This window comes from Silene latifolia, chromosome 10 (assembly GCF_048544455.1).
Source record: "Silene latifolia isolate original U9 population chromosome 10, ASM4854445v1, whole genome shotgun sequence".
Classification (NCBI taxonomy): domain Eukaryota; kingdom Viridiplantae; phylum Streptophyta; class Magnoliopsida; order Caryophyllales; family Caryophyllaceae; genus Silene; species Silene latifolia.
The window spans coordinates 31,899,108-31,916,596 of record NC_133535.1 but is presented as its reverse complement, the minus strand read 5'-3'; the positions used below and the strand labels follow the sequence as shown (position 1 = coordinate 31,916,596).

The 17,489-nt window shown below is 35.7% G+C and overlaps 1 protein-coding gene and 1 long non-coding RNA gene across 3 annotated transcripts; both read right to left on the bottom strand.

Annotated features, from left to right (window-relative positions):
* Nucleotides 1–241: 241 nt before the first annotated feature.
* On the bottom strand, nt 242–9,932 carry LOC141605452 (type IV inositol polyphosphate 5-phosphatase 3). 2 transcript variants are annotated; one of them, XM_074424226.1, is made up of 10 exons: nt 9,609–9,932; nt 8,463–8,610; nt 6,584–6,656; nt 6,379–6,483; nt 5,275–6,133; nt 4,521–4,705; nt 4,181–4,289; nt 2,762–2,907; nt 1,642–1,876; nt 242–688 (listed from the first exon to the last, which is right to left on the bottom strand). In XM_074424226.1, exons 1-10 carry the CDS (start codon nt 9,645–9,647, stop codon nt 665–667), a joined length of 1,923 nt encoding a protein of 640 aa, XP_074280327.1. In that variant the 5' UTR covers nt 9,648–9,932; the 3' UTR covers nt 242–664. The 2 variants fall into 2 exon arrangements, with proteins under 2 accessions (XP_074280327.1, XP_074280326.1); XM_074424225.1 differs by having other exon boundaries at nt 8,463–8,715; nt 9,609–9,767.
* A 5,157-nt stretch (nt 9,933–15,089) lies between these two features.
* LOC141608915 (uncharacterized) lies at nt 15,090–15,577 on the bottom strand. Its single transcript, XR_012527060.1, has 3 exons — nt 15,517–15,577; nt 15,266–15,358; nt 15,090–15,142 (listed from the first exon to the last, which is right to left on the bottom strand). It is a non-coding gene; the product is annotated as an uncharacterized LOC141608915 (long non-coding RNA).
* Between the last annotated feature and the right edge of the window lie 1,912 nt (nt 15,578–17,489).

Sequence of the window (17,489 nt, the reverse complement as noted above, 5' to 3'; positions counted from 1 at the left end):
ACTTAATCAACTACATGTTTCTAAACCAAAAGTCTTACACCAACCTAGAAAAGTATCATGAGAATCCGCTCAACTACCTTGTTCATTGTGGCCGGGGCAAGGGAGGTCGGGACAAAGGACGCCACAACAGAGAGGGTATGTCGGAGGGTGGGGAAGGAAGGAGTGGGTAATTGATTTTGAGTGAGGGAGATAAAAAATGACAAGGGTAAAACCGTAAAAAAAAGTATGTGAAAGAGTAAAGTTTGTATGTGAAAAAGCACAACCCAAAAATCACACTGAGTTTGAGTAGGGAATTGTATAACACAGCTTCATCAACATACATAACATGGAACGAGAATCACGGGCATTTTATCATCCTACATATTTACTGACTTGGCTTTTGTCTTTGAGAACTAACCTTCAACGAAGTCAATGAAATTAAAATGGAACAAGTATATAAATATAGATATAGATATAGATATAGATATATAGATATATAGATAGAAACACACTAAAATTCCTGCCTCTACCTATAAATCAAAACCTTTGCGTATAAAACTGATATAGTACCAATTATGGGCTTGTGGCTATCCATCACTTCTAACCAGATCAAACGACGAGTCACTGATCTCAATTGAAGTGCGACACTGATATAACAGGAGTTACGGATTAAGAAAGAGTTGAATCATCGATACCACTCTGCCATGTCCTGCAGCAACGTACAAAGACAATCTCAAACCAACGTCTGAAATAATGTTTCTGCACTTCTGCAGTCATATGCCTAATGTTTTGAAGAACTTGCAGATCATGAAAACGGATCTAATTTCAAGCACGAAACCTTGATCCCTAAGCAAGATACCATTTATGCATTTCAGGAAAATATCACACATACAACTTTTTTCTAATGTATCCCAAAGACTATAGTAGCTACGTTTTTTTTTCCAATCTAAAGTAGCAATTATTCACGGCATTTCTCGACTCAATTGTCATTATTGGTCATCTAAAAACAGTCTACTTGTCACTTGTGTAATCAACGCAAGGGTAAGGCTCTGTGCATCCAAGCCCTCATCCCACCATTAGCAGGGTCCCTTGAGGCACTAGGGTAATCTTATTGCTAGTGGTATTTATCACAATAACAACATTCCTCTAGCGCTTTTGACGACTCCCACGGGTAAAGAGAGTGGAATAGTGGATAAGGAGGGACAGATGTACCAAGCCTTAACCCCGAGGCCTAGCTGACCCATAGTGAAAATTGCATCGTAGAATGTATCTACACTATGCTACTTTACAAGACAAGAAGCAAATAAGTTTAGTGACCACTTTCACTTTATTTCATCATATCCTGAAAACCCCAGAAGAGTTCATCTTCAGACCCATTAGAGATGAAAACAAGGAAAATATCAAAAATTAACAAACATGACTTGAAATGACAACTCACACCCCATTGACCCAACTCGTAAACAATGACGTCCCAGATGACCAATTTCACGGTCTAGTATAGTAGCCCGATTAACTGATTCATGCATTTTAGGAAATTGTCACACCTCTTGACCACAAAATTGTATGGAAAAGCACAAAATGGTCAATTTTCAAGTAGGATGAGGTCTAGGATGCAAATGTAAGGAAGGAAAGATGTATTTAGGATTCAAAACATTTACTTACCTCTTCTAGTCTGAAATTGCTCAATGCGGCATCCATTCGCTTATCAACCAAGATATCATCATTTTCGATTTCTGCATCAGTAAACGTGAGTGCTTTCTGTAACTTTTTGGAAGAGAACACCTCGACCTCAATATCATATACCGCCGTGACAGGGCGATGGTCAGACAATTTTAGTTCAGCTCTTCTATAGCTCCTCAGTTTAATTCCTTTTCCGAAGGAGAGAACTCGGTCACACCTGTAAGACCAACAATTCAATAACAAACATTAGATTTACAGTGGTGGCAGCATTAGCAGCAACAGTAACAGCGAGTAAGCTAAAAACAGCATAAAGCCATACTACAACGATATCTAAGCCAGAACTCATGCACTTGGACTTGTCAACTTGGATTTAAATATTCAATCCGTCACAAAACTTCACAAAGATAAAACTAAGGGCTCGCTCTGAATCACGACAATTTGTAGTAGGGTAAAAGAGGACAAAGTAAATAAAAGAATTCATTCGATTACCCCCATACCAAGCATGCACTCAGAGGTGAAGTCCTGATAATTTTAATATTGTGGTCCAGTACCAACATTCTCTCCGTTGTAGTTGGCACATTCGTTTCGTCTTAACCTAATATTTTCTAATTCCTGCGTAACTGTCTCAAAAAAGATGACACAATTGGACTGCAGGAAGGAGCACATTCTCTTGCTTAAAACTAGCAACTGAATCTAACACTTGGCAGTTATCTTGTACTTTTCACAAGTAAATCAGGATTAAGAATTAATTGTGCTGCTATAAAATGACCACTAATTATAATGCTAGCAAAACAACAAACTTCCGAGTAAGAAGACAGTTGCTTGGTGAAGATGACAATAATATTCAATAAGCATTTGCAAGAAAGAAACCATAAAAATGGAGGGGGTTTACTGGGCAGATTGGGAGCCATACGCGGGTTTTAATTGAGCCATAGTTGGTGACATCATCCTAAAATTATTAACCTTATGAAGAGACCTAACATAATCATGCAAGGGAAATCAATGGATTTAAGTTATGAGAAGTCTACGAAAGAACCCTAGGTACAGAGTGTATATCGGGCATCAAATTGCCCTTAGGCAAAAGGGTACTGTCTATGCATACCAAGCTGGTGTACGCCTCCCCGCCTTTGATGGATCTTCACCAACGTAATTATCCGAATCCACGGCATATTTGTATGTTGGAGGAAATCTCAGTACACCTTCACACCACCCATCAAATACATGTCCTTTTCTTAGCTCTCTGACTAGCTGCAGATCATAAGGCCCATACATAAGTAATTATGACAGATGATAAACAGGATTCCATCTATAGCTAGTGTGAGATTCTATAGATTTTGGGTATTGAAATCGGTTAAAGTATAATAGTCTTCTACATTATAGATTAATGCACATAATACTATAATCTTTTGGCACATTTTTAGTCATTACTTTTCAAGGGATGGCACATTGTTTTATATAGGTATTAAAGTAACACCGATTAGTGACCAAGTTATCAAGGTTTTGCAGTACACCGCAACTGCATTTTCAGATTGATAGTGACCGAGATTTAATATTATGAGATAGCATGCATAGGAAGATTGATGATAAAGGGTGAAAGCAACAAACTCCCATATAACTTAACTCAGTCGTGCAACCTTTCAATCTGTCAGATTTAAAGGACTGGGCATCTGTGATTACGTGAATAAAAACGATGCAGGAAAGAGAATAAGTGTGGTAATTCCGTCACACCACCATTTATATTACTGAGCTAGACATGTCACTCTATAATGGTTTAACTTACAATTCTATTTCTATGCTTTTCTTTCCAGCAAAAGCTCAATGGGAAGTTTAAAAAGAAAATGACAGAAAATCAGATATACACAATATACACTGCACAGGAATGCTCCTGTCAGGGTATTAAAATGCAATATAGGTAAAGTCATGAAATATCTGTATCGAGATGTTGTGGATGTAATATAATCGTCCCTTCTTAAAACATGATAATGAATTGGTTTTCTATGTTTATGGTCGGAATTTTCATATTCAGAAATTGCTGCACAGAACTTAATACTTTAATTGGCCAGGCTTCGTGCCATGCTACATATTTATAATGGCTTGAAAACCACCTTTACTCAAGCGTCCCCCCCCCCCCCCTCTCCTCCTGTCACAAAATAAATTTCTTTTGTCAAGTAGTGCACTTAGACAAAGTTAAGACAGATGGAAAGATATGAGACTATACGTATCCACCTAGCCCTTCTTTGTGCGCAGTGTCTGCCATGCGGCTTCAGTTTTGAGTTGTTTCGCCTAGTGACCTTAAAATGGAACTGTTAAGTAAGCATTTGACAAAAGTGACAAGGTCACGAAGGCTGATTAAGCATGAACCACCACAAAAAATCTCGAATGCACAAGATTAATTTTTTTGTAGATGTATATGTAAAGTCTAACATGTGATATTTACACCCCCAACAAAAGCGCCAACTAGTTCTTTTTTATGTTTGTATAATCTATGGGAATTTAGATACTAATTGATGTCTGCAGATACCTGATCTTTCTCCAGCAACTTGGACCACTCCTTTCTAGATATCAGCCGCCTAGTTTCATCATATGATAGGTTGATTCGGTAATTCAAATCTCCAAGCCAAATAATTTTTCTGCGAAATAAGAACAAAGTTACAATAGAAGAATATATATATCAGACTTCCAGAACAGCATGTGCATACAATTTAAAGTTATGTAACCCATTTGTGGGTATGTGCCTCGATCTGTTTCCGTCTTTCCTCGATTAATCTCTATGCAAGAAATACGGTAGTACGGAGTATAAAGCAATAAGAGCAAGAAACGGATAAATGCCAATGACAGTAAACAAAAAGTGGTCAACTTACTCATGGTCTTGAATGTTTTTAGGAGCTCCAAGACCTGAACCGGAGCGAAATACCGTCCGGCGGTGTATTTCATGTACATCAGCATTTCTTTTAAGTTGGTCTATTTCTTTCTCCCCAGATGTCAGATGAGTACATATGAAACAGAAAAGTGTCTGGTAAATAGACATGCTGACGGATACTGCTCCCTGAATGAAGAAATAAAAATTTGTTTCATTAAATATGTACAGTATGTCAATTTAATCAGAGAAAGCAGACATCTGAACATAATTAACACAATAATGATTCTGTGAGGCAAGGAAATCATAAAACAGCTGTGGTTGTTAGAATAACTGCAGTTCTTGGTTTCTGTGAGGCAAGGAAATCATAAAACAGCTGTGGTTGTTAGAATAACTGCAGTTCTTGGTTTCTGTGAGGAAAGAAAAGCCTGAATAAACCGAATAGTAACAGTAATGGCAATATCCCGATCTGACATTCCTTCCTCAAGAAATTTTCATGTGAGAACAATAATAGGAAAATCACCATATGGTTTGAGAAAAGATCAAGAGAATGGAGCTTCTCAACGAAATCGTAGAGTAGAGAAAAGTATCACCATTCTGAGTCTATGTGACGCAAACGAGAAACAGAGACATTTCAGAGTTCAGAATATCCTAACAAAAATAATAGAATGGCGGCAAAGACATCACTACTGCAAACAGGGAGCAAACAAAAGTAATAAAAGAATTGAAGTACAGCGGAACCAAGAACAAAGACAGACCTTGTTACCAATGTAGCCCATAACACCGACTCCAACTGTAGACACCTTTAGATTTTGTATATGTTTACGCAATCTTTTACGAACCCATATTGTGAGAAATATTCCAACCATTTGCTTACTGACTATCCTTACATATTCTGGCTTCTTTCTCCTCCATTGAATGAGTGATTCGAGATTAAGTTCTGTAAGTGCAGTAGCATCTGATACTGTTCTACGATCACCAAATATCTTAAAGGAATTATATGTACGAAAGGATTTTGGGGATTTGAAAGATTTTGGGGACTTAAAAGAACATGGTCTATCTAAGACACGCTGAGGTAGCAAATTCAAAGGTGGCTCAGGCCAGCTCAAGCCAATCTTTTCTGTTCCACTTAGAGTTCTACTTAGCTTGGCATTGATTGATTTCAGCAAAGGTACCTCCTCGTCAACCTGAAGACTCGATTTAAATCGTTGTTTATCAAACATCTTTGGAGATTGGTTCCTCATTCCCTTCTGTCCATAAGTACCTAATTGAGGAACCTCACCGCCACTTGAAATAATATTGTCCCTAGATATGTTATCAAAATCAACTGTTTTGTCTCTGACTTCATAACAGCCACCGGGCTCTTCATCAATAGGATGAACAACCTCATCATTATCACTATCGGTTTCAAGTAGCATCTCGTCCTCAAAATCAAGAACATGATCAGAAGGCTTGAACTTTGAAGGAGAAGGAGGGTCGCTGTAACTTTTATAGCTATTCCTGACTGGATGGACTCTGCTAAGAGTTTCTCGAATGAGACCTTCCCACTTCAAAGCTGGTCGGTTGTCTTCAGCACCAAATATGTTTCCAGCATTTAGAGGTACAATTTCCTGGAGACTGCGCAAAAATAATATTAGTAGCATTCAAAATTAATGTGACAATAGGGTTAATCCTAGAGGTTCAAGTACACTAGCGGAAAAAAGAAAGTCAGAAACTAAAGCTGTTTAAATCTATCTTTGACGCATTCAAATATTTTCGGAGCAGCAAAGGAGAACTCATGCAACATATTCAAACTAATTTAACAAGTAAAAAGATGACATAATCCCCGACCATTGTATCGACATAATTTACAAATATCTTACCCTAGAACATAGATGTCAGAAGGATCATCAATATTTAGCCATTCCTCAATGTCAAGATCATCCGGTGGGAGATTTCCACCTACATTCCATGTCCCCACACATACTCTACGAGCCATAACACAGAAGTTTCAGTGGATAGAACTTGAATGGCAACCAATGGTCGCTCAAGTAGCCGATTAAAAATTAAAAAAGAATGAATGAACACCTGATGTCCTTTGTGTTTATATATTGAGCCCTGAAAGTCTCCGACTTTCTCCGTCTTATTCTTGGCAGGTTGTCTGAAACTCGAAGATATGCCTTTTAATGACATCATGAAAAAGATAACAATATATCCAACAGGAACCTCCAAGATATACCACCATATTGATTGGACCTCAACCATCACCTTAAGGTTTTGGTAGAGATGGTCTTCCCAACAGTAAGTTTGTGACCAACTCAGTACATTAAACAGGGATCATATCATACACATAATAAAGCTTATCAAGATGATTCCAGAAATTAGGCCCTGAACTGGAAGATAATGCTATCAACATCTCTGCCCGTTGTATTACATTTGCCACGAAACCGCATCATGGCCAAGTTATTAAGGTTTTGAAGGTAACCGTGACAGCCTTTTGAGGCGGTAATGGCCACATTTATGTCGTAACAATCGAGATGAAACTGCAAGTCTGCAACTACGATTTCATTAATGGTGTGTTTGGATTGATTGATTTGGAGGGAAAGGAAGGGGAGGGAATTGGAAGGATGAGAAATCCATTGTTTGGTTAGCAAAATAAAGGGAGAGGGATTTGGAGGGGAGGGAAAATGGATCCCTCCATTTCACTCCTACAAGGCAAATTATTTCCCGACCAATATAGGCAAGATTTGGAGGGAAAATCATCTCCTCTATTCTCCCTCCCCTCCCCTTCCCTTCCTTTCTCTTCCCTCCTTCCCCCTCCCCTTCCTTTCCCTCATTTTTTCCTATCCAAACAAGGCCTAAGTCTCAAATCAAGATCTAATAGCGTAGCTATGTCCTCTATTTTGGTGTTATATGTTCCTAAATGATTTTTTCTCTAAAACAATACTAACTTGTGGCTTACACATAACTAGCATCAGAGTTGAGGTCATTTATTTATTTATTTATTTATAAAAATGGAATAAAGAAGGAAAATATCTTACAAATAGAGCATCACCGTAAGAGGACTCCTCACTAAACATCAGAGCACTAAGGGCTTGTTTGGATTGCGGGAATTGCATGGGAGGGGAAGGGGAAGGAGTGATACAAGACACCTTGTTTGGTTAACTAGTTGGGTAGGAAGGAAATGGAAGGATCTATTTTCCGTCCTCCAAACCTACTCAAAATATTACAAATGGAGGGAGAACTCCCTTGTACCATTGACCGTCTCCTCTCCTTCCCTCCACCCCCTCCCTTTCCTTTTCCCTTTTACAAGTATTTTACAATCCAAACAAGACTGAAAGTTTAATTTCCTTCGAGATGCTCTTAATGTATTTATTATGACTTCAGATATCTTTAATCAATTTATCTAATCAAATGCATCTAAACATTTACCTAGCATATAAAGATGGTGATTGTTAAATCCAACCCCAACCAAGTTTCAAGAGACCTAGACGACTTGGAATGTTTGGACCAGACAGAGAGAACTAAAATTTCGATGTGTCAAAGGTTTCAGCTGTGGAGTAAACAAGACGGATAAAATGGTTGACGTTTGGACCAGGCAGAGGGTTGGAGTAAACAAGAACAATGCCACAGGAAAAAATGGTTGACGTTTCAGGTATTTCCTCTCGAAAGTTACATTAACACTTTTAACAGTTATTTATTCCACACTATCCATACTACTAATTCTATACCACCTTTTTCGTTTACAGCCGAAAATCCCCGAAAATCCGGTCAAATAGTAGGACAGTAAATGCAGAAATTGATAAATTATGTAATCCTACAATTCCCTAGATCTCATCGACATTTGTAAACAATTAGGTATCAACTTCTCTAATATTCCAATAGTTAATTTATAAGATTATGTAATCACAATACTTCCAAATCAAGCAAATAATTTAGACCACACAAAAAAAAAAGTCAAAATTACCTTGATCGTCATCTTCTTTTTCTTCTTCATCTTCATCGAAAGCCGTAAGACCATCATCAAAGTCATCAATCTCAGAATCAGCACCGAAATCGGAATCAACGGAACGAATATTGAGCAATTTACGAAGAACAACGCGAGGCCATAATAGCTGTACGCAGGAGCAACCGAAACAACAGAATTCAGCCAAACTCACCATCATCTTACTTTTATCATTAATACTACTACTTGTAGTAGTATTTCCCCCTTCCTTTCTCTACATTGCAACACCACCATTAAACAAACACTTTCCTTTCACCTTTTTTCCCTTTTCCTAATTCTACCTATTTCTTAATTACAAATTGCCTTAAATTATTAAAAAATAACTCCACTTCCGAAATTAATCTAATAAAGAGCGATTTTTATAATAAAACCGTCTTTTCATATGAGATCATTTAAATAACTTAATTATACCTGAAAAGTAATTTAACATAGTTACTTTTAATAGTCATGTTCTCGAGACGGATTTACCATAAAATCTGTACACTAATTTGGAGTTGGTTAACCTAAACCGTGTGACCGTGATGCATTTTCCAGTCAACTAAAAACCTCAATTATTCATGAGAACACATATAACCAATTACTTGAGAATGTTAGATACTATCGCTGTTATTCCAATCAATTGTTAAAACATGTTTCTCATAATATCTAAGCGGATCTTAGAAAATGTATACTCCCTCCTATTAACTCATTTCTTCCCTCTTTCCTTATTAGGATTAATCGGATTTTCTCAACTCTTTCACGGTTGTGTGTTTTTTGTGATCCAATTTCATTTCGTTATTTTTTGTGCAAAAATAATAGGAAGAAATGGCTGAATAGGGGGAGATTTTTTTTTTTTTTTGTAAAACAAAATGGGTGAAATTATAAAAATAGAAGGTTGAAATCTTAAATTTTTCTATAACAACAAATTACAGTGAAAAAGAATAATATAACAAATAGTTTTAACTGTTGCACAGACCCGTGTACATAGTTAAATAGACATTGGATCCGTCAATGGTACAAGGAATAAACTGGTACTAATAAAACGACGTGATTGTAAGTAAAATGGTATATAAGGAATAAAAGAGACAGAGATAGAGACTGGAGATAGGGGGATGGAGTTGAAATTACCTCGAGTGATCCACGGCGACGGTAGCGTAAGGGTTGCATGAATGAAGAGAGAGAAAAATGAGAGGAGGGAGAAAGGGTTTGGTGAGTGGTAAAATTAGTTGGACAAAAGTTGTTTGGCTTTGGCTAACTGGCTAACTAGCTTTTTTAGTGGATTGGTTTGGTTCAAATGTGTGAGGTTACTGTTATCTTTATACTTTGTTATTTTGTGGCTACGAAACTGCATTGCCCGGCAAAATTATATACTTTTGGATTATCTTGGTCGGCATTATTATATTATAGAATGAATTGATACATTGGTGATTGGTTCATGGTTGCCTGGCTGGTGTGTGTGGGTGCGGGGTCAATAATTTACGTTTGCTTTTTAGGACGGTTTTCGTGTGAACGTGGATGTCAATTTCCAATCAGCAAAATTTGATACTGAAAATACAAGTTTAAGTACTTAGGGATTAGGACAAAACGAGTAAATAGGTAACCTCTTCAACTTAATTGGTACTTCATATATTTGTATGGACCATCTTGATAGCTAAGTTTGGTGGTATTGTATGTTCCAGACATTTCCCACTACATTTTCAATTTGTGCTGCGTCAAAGATAACCATAAAACTCTGTCCGACTTCAACCTCAAATTTTGGATTTCACTATTTAGTTTTTCCTTTCCATACCATTCGCCAACCTTCAACTTTGATTTGCAAATTGCAATATGAATTTTGTATTTCATTTACGTGTTTAATCTTGCGTAAATTCTTATTTCAGACGGGCTGTTTTTCCCTCTGAAATAAGACGGATAAAATGTTGGCATTTTCTAAAAGAATGTAACCATTTAATCCACAAAATGTTATAATTAGAGGTGTAACTTTTTACTCTGAAAATGATGATAATGGTAACATGTTATCAGAAAATAGCAACATTTTATTGTAAAATGGCAACATGTTGTCCGTCTTATTTCATACAGGAAACAGCAATATAAATCTTATATTTCATTTACATGTTTAATCTTCTACGGGAGGCAATTACCAGATGCCAAATTGAGTGTAGACTGTAGAGGATTTAATTGTCCATCAAAAATATTCTTAACATAAAAAACCAAACTATAATTGACACACCTAAAATGGAATAGGCAAATAAATGACCCGGATAAATGGAGTATTTTACTACCTCTTTTTTTACCAATCATCATTGATCATTAAAAAAATAGGTAAATCTCGGAAGAGAAGGATGTATGATAAAAGTATTTGAATACAAGATACGATATGAAAATGTTGCAAGAAATACGCTTTTTGATCTACATTGTGTGTTACTCTTTGAGAGAGTGAATCCTTTCTTCAATTTTCCTGTTTCCTCTTATATTCCGTTACCTTTACATATTGACAGATTACCCACTTATTATAATATACAATATTCTTTTTGTGATTAAATTAAAAGTAATATGTCAAAATGAGAGGTAATTGGACATAAAATGTACTCATAACATGAATATGGGACAAGAAAATCTAATTCTATTACGCAAATCTCATTTCAGACGGGCTTTTTCCGACTGAAATTAAAACGGAGAAAATATCATCATTTTATAACAGAAAATAACCATCTAATAACAAAATGTTGCATCTAAAGTTCAGCTTAAATTGTTTACATTTTAATAGAAAAATAATTTTGGTAATTTTTTAACAAAAAATTGACCCATCTCCGAGAGTCGGGTAGTTACTTTGTAAGAACACTTTCTTTACTGCTGTCAAAAAAAAAAAAAAAAAAAAAAATTGACCCATCTTCTCCATCTTAATACAGTACTAGACTAGCTGATCATATTATGCCATTATGCACTGTACGACTACTCATTACCAAACCACAGGTTTGTTTAAGACGAAAATGAAAGATGATGCACTTGGAAACACATATACGCTCATGATTCCATTTTATTGTTGACATCTAAGCATATGATAAAAAGCTTTAAAGAATGGATTGTGACCGATCATTAAATTAGCAAAAAGGGTAGAAAATGTTATCTATTGTGACTCGTTTTGGAAGCAAGTGTATAGATTAAGTTTTGTATTGTACATTTGTATCAATGCATCATCAGTTGAGCTGTTGAAGTAGAAACGCAACCTTAATCTTATTTTTTTACTCCGTTATCATCATGTACTCCAGACGATGTGTTATACTCAATGTTGTCAGGATCGGGATTCTACTTTGGATCGATGGGGAGGGTAGGATCGAATCGGTAGAATCGGATCGTAGAATCGCAAGATTCTACAAACTCACTAAATATAATTTTTTATATGGTAAAAACATATAATTGAAAATCAAAACACTTATTTATTAATATTTATCATAAAATATTGGTAATTAATGATTTTAGTATCATTGTACGAACAACTTACACGAAATTTGGGTTTTATGGTGTCATTATATAAAAATAAATATATATTTTTTTTTCTTATGGAATCGGATCGTAGGATCGTATTATGATCCTATCTCTAGAAATTTTCAAATTAAAAGGATCATAAGATTCTACAACTATGATAAAATCGTAGGATCCGGGATCGGTCAATCATTTTTGGATCGTAAAATCGTAGAATCGTTGGATCGAATCGCGATTCTGACAACAACGGTTATACTGACACTGTACCCCCTTTTAACTCAAAAATAAAGAAAAAGAAGAGAATCGGAAATTGAAGACAAATAAGCCCCTTAGGGAGCATACGTCATTACTTTATTATTCTAGGAAGTACTCTCTCCGTCTCGATCAATAATTATTTATTATTTTTTGCACAAAGATTAAGAAAATGTGTGAGAATGTTTTTCGACCATACAAATCAACCATCTCCCACTTGCACATGAAGAGACCCACAAAAATATGACAAAAGTGAAAATAGATAACTATTGAAAACGCCAAAAAAAGAAATAGATAACTATTAATCGGGACAGAGAGAGTGTCTTGATTATACACATCAATTTAATCCAGTTATCATCTAACGATAATCAAAACGTCTTGCTTGTGACGGACTAATCCCGTCACAAGCTGAGGACCTCTCACAAAAAGGGAGAGGGAACAAGGTGGGACACCCTCATGTGCTTCCCCACTCACCTCTCATGAGTATTTTGTGAGAGAAAATGGTATCCGTCACAAGCTTGTGACGAATATCGCCGTCTTCAATGAGATTTTGTGAACGATAATAACTACAAATAAGTATTTCCCTTTTATTGTCGTTAAAAGTCCAAATTGAAGACAAATAAATATGGAGGATGTACATAATATCCGTGGTCCGGAAATTTTACTGTATAATAGACCCGATTCAAAGGTCTCATGTCAAGGGTCCATGATGATCAGTGTTACATATGGGTGTCAGGCGATCAATTCTGTTTGTTCTCTAAAATGCTCAACTATGATGCACCAAATTCTATAGGTGGGACTACACCGTCTCTCAACCTCGGGAATATCTTTTACTAGTTGATGCGTATACATTACCAAACCTCCTTACTACTGTCCTGACGTGTGTTCCTACAAATAAGGGTTACTTTCTTTCAATAATAATATTGGAGTATGAACTATGATAAATAAATTAAGTGTCAATGATCTAGACGGATTATTATACATAAATCACGTACTAGATATGAATATGATTTAACATACGGTGGATTAATTAAATGGCAAACGTAGGTAGTAGACAAACTTACTCCAGCAACTTAATCATGCAACATTAATTATTGCGCCCCAGTCTCATTAATTAACCATCGTCCCATTATTTGAATCATGAAACAAGTAAATTAAACATATGGTACCGATTTATATAGCACAAATTTTCATTTAAGACAATACTATTTGTCTTAACTTGAAGAAGGTTTACGTATCTGTTTGGGTAGAAACAAGCATAGTACCTTAAGGTACCATGCAGGTCGTAACTACCATCATACACTTTGTGATCCAACTTTTAATGCAAGGGTTTGAGTTACGGTTGTAGATGCGTAATCTAATAAACAGCGTTAAATTACTTATAATAATTTAGCGCTCAATGATGAATGATATAACTCTCAAACTTAAACACGTGAATTTCTAACGATACTTATATATCAAGAAGGATCCAATAACACAACATCAACTAGATACTTCACAAGAGTACTTGCGGATGCTAAATTACAAACTAAAGGATAGATGACAGATTACCTCCATGATCGGATGGGCTCGCGGTGCTAAGTCTAATGTTAATGCTAATGCTAATCTAATCTAAGACTAAGAATCTACGCTCTAAATATAGACTAAGTTGTAGTTGTAGTTGTAGTTGTAGTTGTAGTTGTAGTTGTAGTAGTTGTTGTTGTTATTGTTGTTTGAGTTGTGTGTTGTGTGTTGTTGAGTGGACGAATTCCTCCTTTATATAGACAATTACTTATTCTTTAATTGATAGTCTCATATACCCTTAAAATAATAAATTTAGGACCTTAACTAAATTAGTCGCCAACAAATACCTGGTGTGGTAGTAAAACTCGTTGTCAAAAGTCACCTAACCAAAACAATATTTATAACTTTACAAACTACTCTTAGTAAAGAGGCAAGTAAAGGTCGGATCCCAAGGGACGGGTATTCACTACTACAAAAATCATCATAGACATCAGACATTTTCACCAATAGGCATCGGATTTGTTACTGATGCACAGTTGACACATGTATATTCTCTATGCTTATACATCAGTCTTAAGTCTGATGTCTATTCGAAAATAGACATCAGAGTTTTAGGAAATCCGATGTCTATATATTATATAGACATCAGATGTTTACAAAAATCAGATGTCTATTCAAGACAATGGACATCAGATATATAAAAAAACCGATGTCTATAATTTTTTTTTTCATAAAAAAAATAAATTATGCTATTGTTGCCCATTACATAAATCCTACACATGATCACATTTATATGACTGGTAAGCTTTCCTGCTCCTTTATTTTTCACTTCTATTAGTGTGTAACAACAACAAATCATTACAAATCACAACAACAAAAAATCAACTACCCAACCAACCAACTTAATCATCACAATCAATCAAACCCTGCCATCTCTAATCTCTTGACGCCTTGTACAACTTTTGAACCATCTTCCTATAATCTGCAAAATCACCCATTTTCGTATCTACTGGAACTCCCTATAAACCAAATTCGAACTTTAGGCAAACAATTACACCAATTATAAAAGCGGAACCAAAGAACAGGAATCATCATCGTAAACACCGACTTGCTCGTAACTCGGTGCAACCTCCTCTCGTGTCGTTAACTTTATCTGTAGGAATAAAACGATCACATAAGAATACTCACATGATCAACTAACCTTTATTTAGACTAAAAACCGAAGAACTGAGTCCAAGTCGATAATGAGCCAACATAAAATGATTATTAATTAAGGAAAAAAACAGCTACAAAAAAATGCAAAGATTTCAAAGCAAGCTCAAGTACCACATGCCCAATCGATCGCTGCAAGCGGGATGAGCAAACATCTCCGAATAACATAGCCGCAACTCATCACCAGGAACGAGACGCAATTCATTATCCTCCTATAAAATTTAATTGTATATTATAATATTAACACCCACAAAATAACTAAACTAACAAAAAATGAACATCCAGCATTAAGGAACTATATGTAGGAAACAGAGGTAAATAAAAGTATCGGAAACCTTGGGGAAAACAAAATACGCAACACGCTTCTTGTTCAGTCCAATATCCCACCGAATCGTTAGATTATTCTTAGTTTGAGATTCTTTCATCATCTGCAACCCATTAAGAGCATAAAATCCATCAGAAGCAAGGAAAACGATTAGCAGGGGAGAGATCAGGCACGCAGGTGGTGGTAGAAAATGATACAATAGAAGTTGGACAAGTATGGAACAAAGACATAAAAATAAGCAGCAGATGGCACATCACTAACCTTGTCATAGTCAGCTTCAAGTTTGATAAGTGGAGCAAAGACATTTTGATACTGCAAAACACATAAAAATAAATAAAAGGCTTGCAGATAGAACGTAAAGTCTAGATGCCAATCTAAAAATCCCTCCACATCCTCCACAATCCACATCACTACTTTTCGAAAATTATACTCGTTCAGAAAAAAGGTTGTTTCTAACTTTCACAATTTATGCAGAATATCATAAAAAACTGTAATGTCAAACAGTGTTCTACATACATTATGACCAATTCGCAAACTGACAAGATATCTTAGCTATATCTTAGCTACAACAAAATCTACCTCAATTGTAAATGACCAATTCGCAAACTTTCACAATCTTAGCTATATCTTAGCATAAATTCACCCTAAACATTCTTTTTGTATAACTCGCCTGAAGCGATATCTTAGCTACAACAAAATCTACCTCAATTGTAAATGAAGTAAACGCTCTAAGCCTCTAAGTTGATAAATATGGCCCATCTTGTAACAAGGTTTCAATCCAAACCATGAAAATACAAGATACCATCAGATTATATAAGGTGTAATAGTACTGAGCATACCTTTTATTTATTTAAAGGAACTCAGTCGAGAGAAATGTTAAATCAAAAGAATCTTATCTTTTACCTTCTATTTTTCTTATCTTATTTGCCCATCTTTAGATCTTTTGAATAATCGATACTGATCATATAGTCTATCCTATAGAAATCACATTTTTTAACACTTTATATACTGAATAATGACATCTTCATTTTGATTCTACATTGAGCATAAAATGTCTAAGCAAGCAAAACAAATTAAAGTGAGGTAAACATTCAAGGCTTAACTTGTACAGACAGAGTACAAATAATCACATCCTAAAGTTTAGAAAAGTATAGTCCAACATAATTGTTTATTGCTTACTCATAAAAAAAGTTGAGGCTAAGAGTGGTTACTTACTCCTCCTCCTATCTATATCTTAACGACAATTAGCTTGCTGGCTGATATCAGTACAACTAATAAAGGAGTACTCCAAGTATCTTTGAAACAATTCTGTACAAGAGTCGGTAACATTGTGGATATCAGTGTCATGAACAGCCTGTCAGCAGAATGATGTATAGATTATCAGACACCTAAAAATCAGTAAATCAAGAACAAAAATATTAGCATCTCACGAATTAGTTCTTCAGAAAAGCCAGTGATCAAATAAGTAAGTTTTAAGTTGTACGACAAACTCGGTTTTTTAAAATCAAAAGAATCAAACTAGAAAGAAACGTTTGAGGTATCTAACATTTTCTAGACAATTAGAGTAGCTAGTCAAACAAGTGCAGCGTTAAACTTTACAAGTGAGAGATCAGAGTACATGAGTGAAGTATCTATGAGAAGACGAAGACACGACAGGCTACCAACACTTGCAGACTTGAGACTAGCAGTACCACTACCTCTTCCCTCAAAATTCGAGGTCCACGCCACCGTCTATTGTTTCTTTTCCAAACAATAATCCTCCCCTTCCCGCCAAACCCTTAATCGACACAACTTACTAAACCCTAAAATTTCACCACATCAATCAATTAAACTAAAACCAAAATCGAAATTTCATTTTCTAATTCTCAGAAAACCCTAATAATTCACATATTCAACTCACAAACTTCTAAATTAATTCCACGCAATTGAGCTACAAGTCTACAACTACGATGATCACACTCCTCAATCAAAATACCTAATATGATAAAATCACCACAAAACTCAATAAAAAAATCAACAATTCACAAATTCAACAAAGTTAAGAAAGCAAAACGACATACAGCTGAAGAGCTTCACGTGTTCAGGTTCAGTCCAACTTTCACGCGATTTCGAAATCGTATAGGGCTTCCTAACCTTCTTACTATTCGATTCATCAAGAATAGCGAACATGGACGAACAACAATAATGAAGGGCGACTCTCAAGGATAACACGCTGGTGGTGGTGGTTAGCACAG

Bases quoted from the DNA above. Each gene is read 5' to 3' on its own strand.
- LOC141605452 (XM_074424225.1), bottom strand. From the start codon at position 9,647: ATGCAACCCTTACGCTACCGTCGCCGTGGATCACTCGAG. The intron at 8,716-9,608 runs GTAATTTCAACT...GTTGCAATGTAG, and splicing joins GTCGCCGTGGATCACTCGAG to AGAAAGGAAGGGGGAAATAC. The intron at 1,877-2,761 runs GTATGCATAGAC...TTGGTCTTACAG, and splicing joins GGGAGGCGTACACCAGCTTG to GTGTGACCGAGTTCTCTCCT.